This window comes from Physeter macrocephalus, chromosome 20, assembly GCF_002837175.3.
Source record: "Physeter macrocephalus isolate SW-GA chromosome 20, ASM283717v5, whole genome shotgun sequence".
Taxonomy (NCBI): domain Eukaryota; kingdom Metazoa; phylum Chordata; class Mammalia; order Artiodactyla; family Physeteridae; genus Physeter; species Physeter macrocephalus.
Window position 1 is genome coordinate 115528264 of NC_041233.1, and position 17387 is coordinate 115545650.

The 17387-nt window shown below is 42.7% G+C and overlaps 1 protein-coding gene across 2 annotated transcripts in view; it reads right to left on the reverse strand.

Moving 5' to 3' along the window:
* Positions 1-17387, reverse strand: part of ASB5 (ankyrin repeat and SOCS box containing 5) — a 50643-nt gene that overhangs the window by 11317 nt on the left and 21939 nt on the right. Inside the window, exon 1 of one of the 2 annotated variants that reach the window (XM_055080838.1) lies at positions 3226-3374. The exons of the other annotated variant lie outside the window; for it this stretch is intronic. Coding sequence (XP_054936813.1) covers positions 3226-3286 — 61 coding nt within the window. The 5' untranslated portion in view covers positions 3287-3374. Of the gene's footprint in view, positions 1-3225; positions 3375-17387 lie in introns of those variants that run through there. 2 annotated transcript variants of the gene reach the window in all.

The following is a 17387-nucleotide window of genomic DNA, read 5'->3' on the forward strand; positions in this document are numbered from 1 at the left end:
TCCCTCTGCTGTGGCCTCTCCCGTTGCGGAGCACAGGCCCCGGACGCGCAGGCCCAGAGGCCATGGCTCACGGGCCCAGCCCCTCCGCGGCACGTGGGATCCTCCCGGACCGGGGCGCGAACCCGGTTCCCCGCATCGGCAGGCGGACGCGCAACCACCGCGCCACCAGGGAAGCCCCTTCAGTCTTTTTATATCCAATGATATTATGGGGTATTATTGAAACTACGAATCCTTCTTTTCCTTACGGCTGATTTTCGAGTGACGGAAATCACAGCGCATGTTGAATAGCGTTTACTACGTGCATGACGCTGGTCTAAGCAGTGTGTATGAACCTCATTTAGTTCTCACAGCTCTTTGAGGTACATTAATCAATAATAATGTATTAATAAATAATTAATATTTCTGTTTTAAAGTTGAGGAAATGAGAGCTGTAGAAGAAGTGAAAACCTTTAAAACGAGTCACAGAGTCCAAGTCCGGAGCTGATGGCCCTCGTTACACGGCACTGCCGTTGTTCTGCCTTTCCATCAAGCGGTATTTCCTGCTTATCCAGAAGGTTAATAAAGCCAACATCCAGATCGTAGAATTCTCAACTGAACAAAGAGTCACTGTTACTCGTTTTTTGTGTATTATTTCTTTCCAGTAGGCAACTCCTGTACTTTATTAAAAGCAGAATTGAATTAATGCACCCCGGTAAATATCTGTTGATAGGACAAAATTTGGCGGCAAAATAATAATTGATAAGAAATTGAAACATTATGTCCTCACTAAATAAAATGCAAAAGGCACCATCATAAATAATATTCTTTTGGGGAACAGCTGTGTTTCAGGTTCCACCTACGAAGATAATATTGAATGCTTTAAGAATCATACACATCTGTTTGTTTTATCATTAAACAACTTGATTGCAGTGTGAAACTCTAGAGGACTTCGGAACATGTATCAGTTTTCATTGCGACTATTTAAGTAAGAAAATTATAATGTTAACTTTCCAAACAGACTGCGTGTATGAAACCTCTATATTCAGTTTAGTCAGCAGAGCAGTAGTAAATTAATAAGGTTTTACGTAATCAACGCTTAAATATGTTTGAAGTTAAATATTCATTTATAATATTTATAATGATCATGTGCTCCCTCCTGTATGATGGGTTTACAAATTTCATTATCCTTACTTTACCTCTGAGAGCTGTATGCTGAACTGTACGACGCCGATCTGTTATCACCGCCTATTCTTCCGTTGTCACTGGCTAATGTAGCAATTAACCAGATGCTGGGACTGGGAAAAGCCTATAGAAATGGCCATTTGGATTCATTTTGGACTTATTTCTTTCTAGTACATTATGGAGACATTGAAGGGGCAGCAAAACTAACAATATTTGCAGCTGAGGGTACTAGATATTCCTGTTTTGCATACAATTTTTCCACCAAAACGATTGCATTAGCCTTCTGAACCGTTTCAGCATTGCCTGCAGATGTTCAAAAGAGAGAGAAAAGCAGGAAAAGGGCCATTTAGAAACCAGGCCACTCCAGGGCCAAAATAAAGAAATGCAAAGTAGTCGCTGAATCTACCATCCCGTCACAAGCCGGGCCCTCCCCCAAGACTGTCACATAGCTTTCTGTCCCCGCTCTGTGTCATCTTCTTGATCACCAAGACTTAAGTCCCTTATAGTGGAAGAAAAAAAACTGAAGCCAGACTTTTGTAGGTGCATTTGCTATTATCTCTCTTCATATGACCTCACTGGCATGAACAAGGAGTTAAGTGTCACACAACCTGCAGGAGAGGGCGGGTGGTGGTCAGTGAGAGAAGCCCCGAGAATACATAGTGCTGGATGAGGGCTCCCTTGGCCCATAAGGCACGGACCAGGCTTCTAAGAGCCACCGCCCTGTTACTTCCTGGGATGAACTCAGCTCTGCTCACCTGCCTGCAACAGGACCCCTGTTGCCTGTTGTGCCTTAAAGAAGGAGGTAGGCAGGAGCAGAGGAGGAGGAGAAGGACATGGAAACCAGAAGGAAGTGAGAAGCCAGGTGCGGGCTGGAGCCCAGAAGTTCACGGAGGAAAAGGACCGAGGGGCCGGCAAGGCCTGGCCTTGCAGCCCAGCTTGGGGCGGTGGTCTTCGGGAAGTACCTAACCTGTCTGCGAGTCAGACTGCTCATAAAACAGGAGAAACACTGCCTGTGAGACAGGGCTGAGAGCAGATTAGCAATGAGCATGCTAAGTGCCTGCCCGCCGTGTAAATGCACAGATAATACCTAGCATTCTTCGTCAAATACGAACTGATTAACAGGGGACATTTTAATATGAATTTTAAGGAACAATCCTTTTTCCTCCCAAATTAGGGAAACTCAAGCCATAGATACCAGCATCTATCGACCCAAATGATTTTCAGTGCTAGCAGCTCAATTAAATAAACCGTATAAAGCGATTGAATGATTTATAAATGTTTTTAAGTCAACAGTCAACACTGCTGCTGTATTCTTCTTCCCTAAGTAAGCTATAAGAAATAAAGTCACGTCAGTCCATAAAAGGAGTAATTTATAGCACATGCTTGAGGTCAATGAAAAAAAAAAAAGTTTTTGTTTTGAATTCTGCTTGCTTAACTCCCAAGCACCCCCCTCTCATTTTCTTCCTTATAATTCCTCAGATGAATTTCTATAATTAATCTGGTAACGCGTGAGAATCAGAGGATACATCATGCTCCGGCGCCCGCCCTGAACTAAATCTTCACCCCTCCCTGTTTCTCCCTTTCAATATCTGAAATTTAGCAACTGCAAATTTCCATTCACATGTGTTCAATATTAACTATCTTACCTTTCAACGCAGATATGCTTTAGAGTAGAAGGATTTATAAGCTTTCTCAAGACCAAACAGAAGATAAACATCTTCATTTGCAGCAACTTTTTAACTCTACAATCTTGTTAGACTTTAAATTGGGTATCTAAGATGTTTTAAAAATGTTCAGTTCAACTCCTTAGGATAAATCATTCAGTGTGAAAATTGTTTTACAAAATATCTGTAACTTCCACCAGCTAATCTAATGTCTACGGTTACCGTCTCACTGCAGCAACAGTGGAGGTGACCGCCTATATTTAGAAACAACACCGGCTCCCAGGCATCTGGTATATCATTTACAGGGAGAGAGCCTGCCCTGTTCTGTAAACAGCGTCTTACCAGAGCAAAACATTTCCGTTCTTAGGTGTTTACAGAGTGCTGGGGGTCTGTACCGTACCTAAATCGCCATCTCCCCACGGCACTTCAAGCCAGCCACTGTTGAGGTAAATCCAACTCATGTCTTGTTTTGATCAGCATTAACAACAACAACAAAAATCACTTGCCAGGTGCTAGCCCTGTTGGGCCATTTTAGGGAGCTCTAAGCTCCTTGTAACATGACCCTTCACCTCCAAAAAGAAAAACAGCTTTTGAAAAATCTGATTTCTTTTCAAAATTGCCTTTTCTCATGGCTGTTCCTAACTCATTTTGTTTTCTCCTTACAGTATGTGCTGTGCAATGAAATAAAAACATTACACTTAGATCTCTGCTCAGGGCTATGATGAAACCATTTTCGTTTTCAGAAAGCCTTTGCCTTCTCCCCATCCTCGTCCCATCTGCAGAAGTGGAAGCAAGACTCTCAGGAAAGCAGACTTAGCAGCGGTGCAGATGGCACTCTGGGTCTGGGTCACACCCAGTTCTCCTCAGTGGTCCCAAACAGGAAAGTCAGGACAGTTATCTCAAATAGGGGATTACAGGAGAGGTGAAGAGCAACGCCATCTTCACATAGGAATCACAGGGCAAAACGCTAATACACTTGACAGATTGTCGATCTCAAATCAGCAAGCCTCCTCATGATGGACCTGGATTTACCGTGAAGTTCGGAACCCATCACTTTCACGGCCATTTTCTAAGACTCTGTATGCAGTTTCACGTTATTTATCTTAAAGAAGATCCAAAGATGTGGCCAAGCTTCAGGTTCAACAACATCTGACCCATTCCTATTCACAAGTTTATAAAATACTTTTAAAATCACCAGGGATTTACTGACCCTTACTGTGTACTTTTCTGTTTAGCAGGTTAATAGAGCCACATAAATCCTGGAGGACGTGGTTGATTAGTGGGGAAGTAACATTTTGCCAAAACCAGTCTCTTCAGAGATTGAGACCGTCCTTGTCTTTCCATTCTCAGAACATGTGCTTGTCTTTCATTTCCTAAGAACAGCGCTAGTCCGGATCTGAAACCGCCAGAGCGAGCTGTGCCTTGGGAACTCCAGGGATATGTACTGACTTGCACGGATGTGCCACTTACTCTCACTGATTTCCTGCTCGCGGTCTAGGAGCCCTCCTTCTCTTTTTTTTTTTTTTTTTTTTTTTTTTTTGGGTACGCGGGCCTCCCTCTGCTGTGGCCTCTCCCGTTGCGGAGCACAGGCTCCGGACGCGCAGGCTCAACGGCCATGGCTCACGGGCCCAGCCGCTCCGCGGCATGTGGGATCCTCCCGGACCGGGGCGCGAACCCGGTTCCCCTGCATCGGCAGGCGGACGCGCAACCACTGCGCCACCAGGGAAGCCCCAAGCCCTCCTTATCTTATAAGAAGACAGGGTATGGGCCCGAACAGGACAAAAACACAGGTAAGTGAAAACATCGCTGTGGTTTATCTCAAGCAAAAAGACCAAATTTTCAACAAAGTGAAGATAGTGGTTTCCCCCATGAATATCCAAAATCAAGAGAGAAAGACTATCTAGGACGCTTTTTAAAAGCTCGTGCTGCTCTTGGGAGGGATAACTCCGTCATCCCAGTTAAGCCTTAGTGACCACCGGTGCCGCGGACGCGGCCTGCTCGGCCTCATCACAGAGACCTGAGCTCAGAGTTCAGCACAGACACTAGTTATGGGGGCTTTGGTAGTTATTCCACCTTTTGAACCTCAGTTTTCTCAACCATAAAGGGAAGGATAATTCTATCTCCATCATAGGGTTGTAATGAACATGAAAGTACTTAGCACATTTGTACTAAACACATTTGAAATGTGACAAACCTAATTCTACATTAAACAGGTACCTCCGTATATCTGTCCCATGAGCTTTTTTTACTACATCTTCTCAACAGGAGATAGAGTAATTTACCTTATTTAAGATAACAAAGCTTTAGCTCATCTTATTCCTCTTACACATATCTGTAGGAGATACAAATGGATAGGAAATGGTCAAAATTCAGAGACAATTATCACATGCATAGGGATAGCTCTCCAAACTACAGCTCTTACCTGGACTCCCCTACAAATTTCAGTGACACATTACAAAATTGACTTCTGGACATTCACATAGATATTTTGCTGGCATCTCAAGACATTTCTAAAAGCAAATTCATCACCTTTCTCTCAAAAAGAGAGAACTGCGGGGCTTCCCTGGTGGCGCAGTGGTTGAGGGCCCGCCTGCCGATGCAGGGGACACGGGTTCGTGCCCCGGTCCGGGAGGATCCCACATGCCGCGGAGCGGCTGGGCCCGTGAGCCGTGGCCGCTGAGCCTGCGCGTCCGGAGCCTGTGCTCCGCAACGGGAGAGGCCACAGCAGTGAGAGGCCCGCGTACCGCAAAAAAAAAAAAAAAAAAAAAAAGAGAGAGAGAACTGCTTTAAACAGTGTTAGCTGTTTAAATTGCTTCTCGATTGCTTTAAACAGTGTTAGCTTTCCTCCTGTCACCTGGCACTAATAATATGGTCTTCAATTTAAGTATAACCGTTTTCAGGGGAACTTCATAAGTATTGACTATTTCCTGTGCTTTTCTGCAGGGAGGCAGTTATTATTAAACGAGGTACTTCTTTGTAGTCTTTTATTTTTCACGGACCCCCATTCCAAGCTCAGTCCTTGCATCAATCTACACTCACTCTTGGGGGGATCTCTTCTAGTCCCACGGATAAAAATATTATCTACATGGTGACCATCCCAAATTTGTATCTCCAGACCAGCTCTCTCCTCTAAATTCAAGACGTGTACTTCCGGCTGGCTCTTCAACTTCTCCGCTTAGACATCTAAATAGACAATGCAACTTAACATGCCCCAGACTGAACTCTGGCTGGGCTCCTTCCAAATCTCCTCCCTATCAGTAACTGGCAACTCCATCATCCAGGTACTTCAAGACCAAAAGCCTTTGTGTAATCCTGAATTTGTCTCTATTTCTCACACCCCACAGGCAAACACCAATAAGTGCCTTTGCCTTGACCATTCAAATATAACCCAGCTTCGACTATTATCTCATAGCCTCCGCTGCTACTCCCCTAGTCCGAGCCACCATAACCCTCGCCTGACTTACTGCAAAAGCCTCCTGACTGGTCTGTGTGGTTCCACCCATGCGCTTCCAACAGTCTGTCCTTAATACAAGGATCCTTGTAAAGGCAGAAAGACTCCGATGGCTTCCTTTCTCACCCAGAGTAAACTCCAAGGAACTTATGACCTACGAGGGTGTGTCCACACATCCTCGGTATCTGTGGTCCTAGTTCAGCAGGACAAACAGACCATCTGTGCTTCTGTCGACTCTGCCCGCGGGGCATCTTTCGGAGATACACACACGGCTGATCGCTGACTGCGGTTCTCCATTGGCAGCGCCTCATGGGACAGCCCTTCCTTGACTATGAGAAGGTCCTCCCCGACCCCTCTCCAGCACTCTTTCTGTCTCGTTTCCCTGCTGTGTCTTTCTTCATAGCACTTATTACCAGATCTTAGAAATCGGGACTTGCTGCAGTTTGCTCACTGCCGTATCCCCAGTACCTACCACGTCAATGACATCTATCGATGGATGAACGTGCAGAGTCACGTGAGTCGTAGAGGCCCTTTAGAGCTGGGGTGCTCTGACTCCTGGATTCACTGGTTCTTAGACTGTGCCAGGCCTCTCGCTGGCCCCATCAATGGGCCCTGAGAGTACTTCCTTGAGCAATAATCTTGTGCCTCACATTCATCCACCATTTATTCATTCATTAAATGGTGACCTCTCTACCAGGCAATTTTGACCCTTCTGGACGCTGGAGATACACAGAGACGAATGAAGTATGGTCTGCGTCCTCCTGAATTCAGTTTGGACTCTACCCTCCCAGATGGTTTTCCTGACACCAGTCTCTATCTCACCAATCCTGCCTGAATGCTGCCACAGAGTTAAACTTCCAAAAGCACCTAGAGCTCTGGCTAGCTGGCCCATGGAGTGCCTTTTGGGAGATTGAAAAAGGCGCCCGTCTCCTGGGGCAGCTCAGCCCCCTGCTCTGGGCACACGTGCTCCGTCTTCACAGCAGCCCGTGGCCGCCCTGAAAACCCCTCTGGAATCTTGTCGTTCTCAGGCTCAAAAACGTTGCTGCCCCCTGTCCCCCACTGGATGTAGTCTAACATGCTGACCCTGCAATTAAAGGTTACCTACAGTATGCATTAGATCTTCCCCTCTGTTTTCTGTTCTACCGCTGACCTTCACACGCCCTCATTTCAGCTAAACTGGACGGTTGTGCATGTTCCCCCAAACAATTGCTTTTCCTTCCTTTTTCTGTCCTCTTCCCCCCAACTCAATCCTCTTTTGCACATCGCAGAGTAACTTGTTGAGGTGTATCTGTGCTGTGGTTCTTGTTTTTCCTGCCCAGCTTCCAGGGGCTGATTAAGTCCAAATAGGAGAAGTGGCTTGAAGATGGTGTCTCTTTTTTTTTTTTTTTTAATTATTATTATTTTTTTGCGGTATGCGGGCCTCTCACTGCTGCGGCCCCTCCCGTTGCGGAGCACAGGCTCCGGACGCGCAGGCCCAGCGGCCACGGCTCACGGGCCCAGCCGCTCCGCGGCACGTGGGATCTTCCCGGACCGGGGCGCGAACCCGCGTCCCCTGCGTCGGCAGGCGGACTCTCAACCACTGCGCCACCAGGGAAGCCCTCCTTTTTTTTTAATTGAACCATGGACCATTTCTTTTTTTGTTCTATTTTCAATATATTTAAGCTGTGTCAAAGAGGATTGTGTAAAACTACACCTCCTTTACATAAAATTAGATTTTTAACATAATTTTAAAGCTTATTTTCAACTTCTTCTGGAGTCTATCTTCAGTGAAGATGTGTGAGGCTCATCCAGGTGAATGAGTTTACTTAATGTTAAATTTTTTACCACCGTATCCAACTCTGTTGCTCTGGTCAAGCATGTATTTAGATAACTGACTCTTCAGGTAGGAAATGCCAGAATAATCTTTGTTCTACGATAATTGCCTGCATTCCTCCTGGATCTTTAAAGAGTCTGAGAATGCTGAGACTATTTATTACTGCTTCCCTGCAGCCGGCACAGTGCCCAGAACATAGTAAGTACTCAATAAACACTTGTTGAGCCATTAACTTGTCTTTGTAGTCACCTGCTTTTTATCTATGCTAATTTGTTCTTTTTTTTTTAACTAAGGAAAAAAAATCTTTTAATATGAGCATATTCTCAACCAAGCTAATTTGTTCTTAATCTTTATTGACAATCTTAATGTTAAAGAGAAATTAAAAGGAAACGTACTTTGGGGTCAGGGGTGAGGGGAAGAATCAGGTTGCTTTCTCAGTCTTTTAAAGAAATGATAGTGTTTTATCCTACTTAAAAATTTGTTTTGCATGTTTTCTAAATTTGTAACAATTTCTAAGTAATATTCATCAGGCCCCAACCATTATCTAGTAAATACAGCTCTTACACCGTGGGGAGTAGGGGGTCACTTTTATGTCTAAACCTGTATTTCCAACTTTTAAGTCTATCATCGACCATATTGATGTTCTACAAAAGTTGACACTTATTCTTTCAAAAAAGAATCTCCTTACACAGCTGCTTTTTGGTACTGTGCTCATCTCCTCGATAGCTTTCCTATTTTTCTAGTATTAAAATTAAAAGCTTCGCTCCACGGCACTTTAAGGAAGTGGTTCTATTCATTTTCTTGCCTACGTCACCCTCCTACTTTATGGTTCAATATAAATGATTCGAAATTTCCAGATTTAGTTGCTTGGCAACAGTCTTTTCCTGCTTAATAGCAGCTTTCCTTGTTCCCACATCAACTTAGAAACAAACACCTGCTGAACCGGAAAGGTAAACAACCCGGAGCGATTACTGCACAGTCATAAGGAAGAGTCCACGCGTGCATTTCCCACACGCTACAAGGTGAAGATACAGTGCAGCCCTCTGCCATGCCGTACGTTTACATGTCAGAGTCCGCGTTCTGGAAAGCACCCACAGCTTCAAGTTAGTATTTGCAAGAACAGGTCAATATCGTTTATTTCAGGACACCAACAGACTTGCCATGGCTGCTCTACTAACCTTGACTGGTCAGAATACCCCAGCTAGCTTTCCGCTTAGAAGAGCATCCTTCTACGCTCGCTAGCCTTCTTTTCGGGAGGGTCTGCTTAATGCGGTTCCCTTCAACAGAACGGTCTGTGGGCATAGTGGGACGACGCTTCTGCCCAGACAACCAGATGTCCCAGTGCAAGGGCTCCAGCCAGAACAGAAAGGTCAGCGGCTGGATTTCTAACTACTTTTTCCCTTCCCTTTGGGCTTTCACAGAGATTCCTGTGTGCTGACTGGAGGGTGGCCTCCACATTGAACTCTATTCAGAAACACGGGAGCAGGACAGGTAGGGGTAGGACTGGGTCAGAAAGGCAGGAGCTTTTCTATTTTTAAAGTGGAAACTCGGCTGCTGCCAGCTGAGTATTTAACTATCTGAGTGACACAGAAAGTAAAAACGTGTTAAATTGCCTTTCCTAGTAGGAAACAGAATAGAAACTGAGCCCTGTCTTTAAAACATGAGAGCCCATTTGAAATATCTATTGATACAAATCAATCCAACGTAGAATCGCCTGTCGATGATAGCAATAAACAACGTTGCAGCCAGAAAGCTCAATCGCGGCCGGTGACCAGAGAGTCTGTCTCCTCCATCCTCAGAAATAAATAGTGTATGTGCCTTAGGGTCAGCTGGTAGCTGGCTCATGTTTTCATCTTGTAAGGATCCAAGTTTAGAATTGGCTTCCGTACAAAATCACAGCCTTCCTATTTATATAGGCATAGCTCTCTATTGTGATTTTTTCTGGAGGTCATTTCTAGACCAAAAGACGTCAGCAGTCAATTTAAGTACAGCTGAGATTTTTCACCCTAAAAGGCAGAGGAAAGGGTAGCTGGAGACAAGAGAGGAAAAACCGAACATGTGCCTGGTATTTTTTGCTGGTGCGTAAAACCGAACAGGGAACGTGGTCCATGACTGAGTCAAGAGCAGTGGCTGAACCATGACAGGCCACCGAGGATTAACTGAGCTGGTGATCCCGTTACATGGTATTAACCTACTGAGGTTGGTCTAGATGAAAAATGGTCACAGATTCTATTATCTATATTTTTCAATCACTATTACCAGGGTCTACCTTCTGTTGGTATACACAGAAAAAAAATTATTGGGGGTACTGCCTTCTTATAACAAGCTGGGTAAGGGAAAAAAAACATCTCATGAGTAAGATAATTTTCCCCTGTTCACATCTGCTGTTGCATTTCATTGCCAATATTTACTTCAAAGTTATCACGAATGAATACCAGGAATATCTTTTCCTTATCTTGGACTGATTTCTAATCCTCGGAGCTATGTGGCTGGGGCAGATAGCACAATGATAACTCAGTTTCCTTTTCTAGAAAATGAGGAGCTTGGAGAAGATGTTATTTTCTGGCTCTAGCATTCTTTGATTCAGAGTCTAGGACTATCATAAAAGGGCAGGGTGGTATGTGAGCTTTGGGCTTATTATATCACCACAAAGGAGGCCAGACACTCCCAGTAAACCTGGAACTTGGGGTCAGCTTAGCCGAGGCTATTTGTACGGGGGGAACATTCCTAGGTGGTGAGAAAACCTTAAAGGTAGTCCAGGCAGGGGCTTATGGAGTCCAGCATATTTACAGGAGCCAGCGGTCATGAACCACTGGCTCTCTGCCCTCACTGGTACCCATAAGGGGAGTGCAAGGACCTACACATGCCATACAATGAAAGTAAATACTAATTTTTGTTTCTAAAAGAAACTTCAATTTTAAACTTTTGACTTTTGGCTTTGCACTTTTCTTTTGTTATTGTAAAATAAACATGGGATGCTTTCTTATAAGAATTGGGACATTTTTGGTCTTAACAATCTTGGACCTCTGGTCTTCTAATGGCCTCTTCCTATGTCTGTCTCCTACACTATGTTGTGTACTCTGCGTACATACACCTGTTATTCAACAGGTCCACCACTGCACCTCTTACAATAGGCAGTCAAAAACTTATTAGTTTAAAATGTAATTTGCATAGGGAATTCCCGAGAATACTTTAAGAAGGCTTTCTATAGTCCAAGGGGGTAATAAGCAAATTTCCAGTGCAGCGGGGGGAAGAGAAGCCATTGCATTTGACCATAACCACATACTTAGTTAGCTGAGGTGTGTGTGGCCTGCAGAACACATATAATAAGTCACATAAATAATCAGGTGGATCAGGGAGATCACAGTTACTTCTTCCAAAAATTTTAAATACATCAAAAGTATAAGTAGTTTTCTAAAGTGACTCTATGGAATTGAAAGAAAATGTTTCAGTCTATTTACTGGAGAAAATAAGGGACGAAAGATTGCATCGATTATGCATAGCTGTATGATTTCATTAAAATATGCACAGTGAAGTGAATATGTTTGGCACTGAATCATTTAAATGCTGGGTATCTATGATTGTATAAATAAGAACTCATGGTGAAATCTCCAGACATATAGAAGCATCTAGCATCTCGCCTAGTGTAAATAAAAAAGTGGATTAGATCAACTGCGGGATATCATCAGGCTCTGCGAGTAGGCAGAAGTTTTAAAGAAGGTATTGACAAAACAATAAGGAAAATAAGAAAAATCATCTCATAGAAGATAATGAACACTGAACACGTCTCAGAAAAAGTATCTGAGATAGACTACAGATTGGAGATGGCATGCTATTACTACCCACGAAGGCTAAAATGAAGTTTGAACCCTTGTAGGAAGGACATGGGAAATGAAACAGGGTAATTCTATTCCTGTTTTAACAACGCTAGCGTATCTGAAAACATGGGGACCTATGTTTAGTCTGGTTGCCAATCCTCAGTGATAAAGTGATACTAAGGTTGCAAAAGCTTCAGAGAAGGACACTGGAAATCACCGGAGAGACAGAGCACTTCTACAGGGGAGAAACCTTATTACTTTTAGATACTTCAAAATGGAAAGTTGACATCTAAGAGGGAATATGATAGAAATCTACATAATCATGCAAGTCACAGGTGTGAATAAACTTTTCAAGACATTCTGAAATACTAGGCGGTTAGATCATGTTCCGACAGTTTTAAAAGCTAAATTTGGGACACAAATATCAACTCTTAAATAGACATTTCTCCAAAGAAGACATACAGATGGCCAAGAGGCACATGAAAAGCTGCTCAACATCACTAATTATTAGAGAAACGCAAATCAAAACTACAATGAGGTATCACCTCACACCAGTTAGAATGGGCATCATCAGAAAATCTACAAACAACAAATGCTGGAGAGGGTGTGGAGAAAAGGGAACCTGTGGTATGTATATACAATGGAATATTACTCAGCCATAAAAAGGAACGAAACTGGGTCATTTGTAGAGACGTGGATGGACCTAGAGACTGTCATACAGAGTGAAGTAAGTCAGAAAGAGGAAAACAAATATCGTATATTAACGCATATATGTGGACTATAGAAAAACGGTAGAGAAGAACCAGTCTGCAAGGCAGAAATAGAGACACCGATGTAGAGAACAAATGTATGCACACCAAGGCGGGAAAACTTGGTGGGGGCGAGGGGGGATGAACTGGGAGATTGGGATTGACATGTATACACTAATATGTATAAAATAGGTAACTAATGAGAACCTGCTGTATAAAAAAAATAAATTAAATTAGATTTTAAAAAAAGTAAACTCTTTTTATTTATTTATTTATTTTTAGTTTACACAGTAACAAACTTCAGGAGCTCATTGCTCCAGAAAGGTGGTATTTAGGTAAACTAATGAGTGAATAACCCATAGGTAAAGATTTTTGAGGGTGTTTGCCTGAGCTGGGAGACTTGATCATGGAGTTCCTCCACTGTCAGAATAAGAAGATCAAGATGAACAGACTCTGGCTTGGATCTGGGTTGGCACTTTCCCCCATTATGACCATGGACTATTTCCGACATATATGCCATCCACCACCCAGTTTAACAGTTACCAACTGATGGTGAGTCTTGTTTCATATACAGCCTACCCACATCTCTCCCCACCCCTATTCCTATGATTATTTTGAAGCAAACCTCATCATATTGTTCCACCCATAAATATTTCAGTACAGATCTCTAAAAGATGCAGACTCAAGGCAGAAATAGAGACACAGATGTAGAGAACAAACGTATGGACACCAAGGGGCGAGGTTGGGGGTGAGATGAATTGGGAGGTTGGGACTAACATATATACACTAATATGTATAAAATAGGTAACTAATGAGAACCTGCTGTATAGCACAGGGAACTCCACTTTGCTGTACGGTAGAAGCTAACACAACACTGTAAAACAGCTATACCCCAGTTAAAAAAAAAAGATGCAGACTCTTTGCAATCATTACTACTATATCATAATCCCACAAAAACAGTACTTCCAATATATCAGCATCTACAGGTCAGTAGTTTTTATTTTCTAAAGAGCCACTCAATTCATAAACTGCCTTCTATAATGATACCTAAATTGATATAACCATTAACTCCTTTATCTTGGGGCAAAAATCAGTGATCTCTCCCTTTTCTAAATGTCTGTTTAAAAACCATAAGAGTCCCCCCCCCAAAAAAGATTGCTTGTTTTCTCTGTTACCAAGGGTTCACTCAGTACAAGACACAATCATCGTCTTACATCATCACGAAGATACGGTAGAGCCCCTGTACCTGTAAGTGCCAAATTTCCACCCTTGCAAAGTCCCATCTGGAAAAGGCCATTACTCAGTTCTTGGTGGCTGCCTTGCTGTGCGCGTCATTACAAAGCCACGTGTACGTATAACTCTTAAGCATCATCTCTGAGCCCCGTTCTTGCTCCATTTTACTTTTTATTGTTTTGTCTAAACATGAGTACCTACATCTATTGGCCTAGCGATGGGAAATGAGGGCAGATGGGGTCTGAGGGCAAACCTGACCGAAGTCTCTTGGGAAAAATAGAGGGATCGTTACCTGACAGTTAACCCTCGTTTCAAAGGTTATCTACCTCTTGTATAAAGGTTGCTGGGAAACCTATAGTGACATCTTGTGGTCCATGACAGCTCCTGTCTTAGTTGGAACTGAGTGGTTAGGAGAGGCCTGAAAAATCCCAATTAACGAAAATACGGTTGCTATCATTACAGAACCACACATGTAATGGTGGTGCCTAAACCATGTGATGAAGGATATTTTATTAGCTTGTGTGCACAAGCCTTTGAGAATAAATGTCATATAAGAAGGTCTTTCCAATGTTACCAACTTTGGGGGGGGTATGATGAAAAAAACTATAAGCAAAATAAAAAATTCCAGTTCAATATAGATTGAAATAGTAATATATATGTCCACACAAAACACGTTTTCATGGTAGATCCTGAAACAAGATGGTAAGGGGCTTCTGTTGAGGAAAATATTCCTGTCTCCGTTGTCCAGGAAACTAAATTATGAGGAGTCATTCTCCTTTAGCTGTCCTTACAGGTGATTTCCACCAAACTCAACTATCTGTTAATTTTGAGAGCTAAAATCTCAAAATGTTTAAAACATCCTGTATAACGTTATAAAACATGCCCTTGAATTTGGAATATTTCAAACTATACCAAATGACGCAAACAATTTTTTAAGAGACACAAATAATCCCTGTATGTAGAAAGAAAGTAACAAAATACAATTTTAATTCAAAATACCTGACTGCTTAAGCCAGGAGAGACTAGCATAAACTCTAACCACTAAGTATATTAATTCCTAGTTGTGTAATGAATGAATAAAGGTAGTGAGATGTCATTCATTCATTCGTTCACTCACCCATTCATTCAATATTTATTAGGTGCCTACCAGGTGCTACTTCTTGGGGACACAAAGTGAAAAGGTGGTCACTGCCCACTTGAACCTTCAACTCTACAGAGGCATCTTAGAATTGCGTGAACCTCGATCACTACCTAAGCAGCCTTTGTATGTCTGGGAATCAAAGGCTCTTCAAGTCATGCCAAACTCAGAAATTCCCACAGCAAGGTTGCAGCAGTGCCCCTTAACTGCTAGAGATATCCATAAATTATCTGATTTACGCGTACAACTTTCACAGACGTTTAACAAATCGTAAGTGGTAAACAGTGATTCTCAATAAAGAGGACACGACGTTATCACAGATGGTGTATTTCCATCACGAAGACTTCTGTGAAGCCCAGATCTTTGTGGACGAGTAAGGAAAAACCAATTTTTGCTGTTGCTGTTATTCTTAACGTGGTATCTTTGAAAGCACTTGGCTAGCCTGTACGCTATGAAATCACTGGAAAAAATAGCAAAATGAAAGATACTATTGTAAAAGAAAAAATAAACAAGGAAGATCTAACCAAAGAGAGTGATTCTGTTTTTGAAAGCAGGACTCCACATTTTTCAGACCTCTGCTAAACATATATTTAAAATAAACTACATACTGCATTAAAAAAATCCTAATTTTTTTTATCACAATACATAGGAAAAAAAGATTTTAAACTCTCATTGACGTGACTTTTTTTTTTTAACCAATTTTACTTACATCAGCAATTTATCTACATTTGATTTGATAGATGTCAGGAGAGCCACTTTCTAATGGAGCTACTGTAACCGAGCAGGTGCCTACGAGGTCTTCCCAGAACAGACCTCCACCGGTGTCCTCCACCTGCCTTTTGTCTGTAGAAAAACTTCGGTCAAAGATAAATCTAATCAGAGAAGTGAGAAAATGCAGAAAGAAAGGAAAATAGTCAAGCAAGACAAAATAATAATACTTTAGCCACTGAACAAAGTCAAGGACGTTTAGCTCTTCCCCAAGGGCTGTAGATAACACTCTGAGCCATGTCCTTTGAGCTGTTTTGCAGAGACTGAAACTCCCACCAGACGGAAGAAGTTAACCGCATGCCGCCCACCAACCAGCACGTAGACCGCGGACCGGATGGAGCCAGAAGGCCCATGATGCTGATCTTCCCCATGACCTCACCACCAACCAATCAGAAGAATGTCCACGAGCTGACCACGCCCTGCTCCTTGAACACTGTGAGACCCCTCGCTACCCCTCCAGGGCGGGGGCACACCGTCTTGAGGGCGGTAGCCCGCTGTGGCCCCCTTCCCCTGGCAAAGCAATAAAGCTATTTCTTTCCCCTTCACCCCGAGCTCTGTCTCCGAGATTTGACCCGGCGCCGGTGCACAGAGGCCGGATTTCGGCAACACTCCTTGTTCCACTATTAGCGCCTCACCTCTGCAATCCAACTGCCACAGCTGGTTCGTCTCCCAGTTCAGCCAGATACTAAAATTGTTACCTTGGGAAAGCTACTTACTTTCTTTGTGCCTCAATTTCCTTACATGGAAAATGGGGTAACAAGCCTACCTTGCAGGATTTCTCTGAGAATTAAATGAATTAATACATAAATCAGAACAATGCCTGGTACCCACTGAGCCCCCTATTAATGTTAGTTTTTATGGCATTATTCTTACTAGTTTATAATGTAGATATAAATGCATCATTCATGCTTTCTTCATCAGATCTTGTCTTTCTACCTAGTGGCAAAGTTGAAAAGCAAATTCAAAACCCTCAAGTACCTCAGTTACTGGTAAACCCTACAGATATTCATGGTTCATTAGTTGTTTAGTGACTATGGTGTATATAAAACAGTTTCTGGTATACTAGATGTGACTTTGCTACCTCATAAGCAAAACAAAACAAAACAAACAACCAAACAAAGACAGCCCATGAAAATGAAGCAACAGAAAACACTGCAGTAGAAAAGCTGCAGGCTCAAAAATACATCCATCCTATGTCACAGGTGAGTCTACTGGTTGCAAAGAAAGAAATGCTCATTGATACATAACAGACCAGCCATTTTCATGTAAAAGTCAAAAATTTAGGAAACACTAAAAATATTAGAAATGAGGAAATCTTTTAAAAAAGGAAGAAGCCACACATTTTGAGGTAATAATATTCTGGAAGCACGGAAGTCTCTCAAATATCCTTATCAACAGTCCCTTGGTTCTGGAAGGTTTTGCCAGGGGTGATGAAGCCAAGATGATCTGGACAGTCCCCAAGTCTGCCGAGTGGAATTGAATTCAGATCAAGGTGAGTTTTACCTAAGGCTTTTCCTGAACAGACAAAGAACCGATGGCAGTTCTTAAATGTGCAATTACGCGCTATGACGTCTTACACTGGAAGAAGTGCC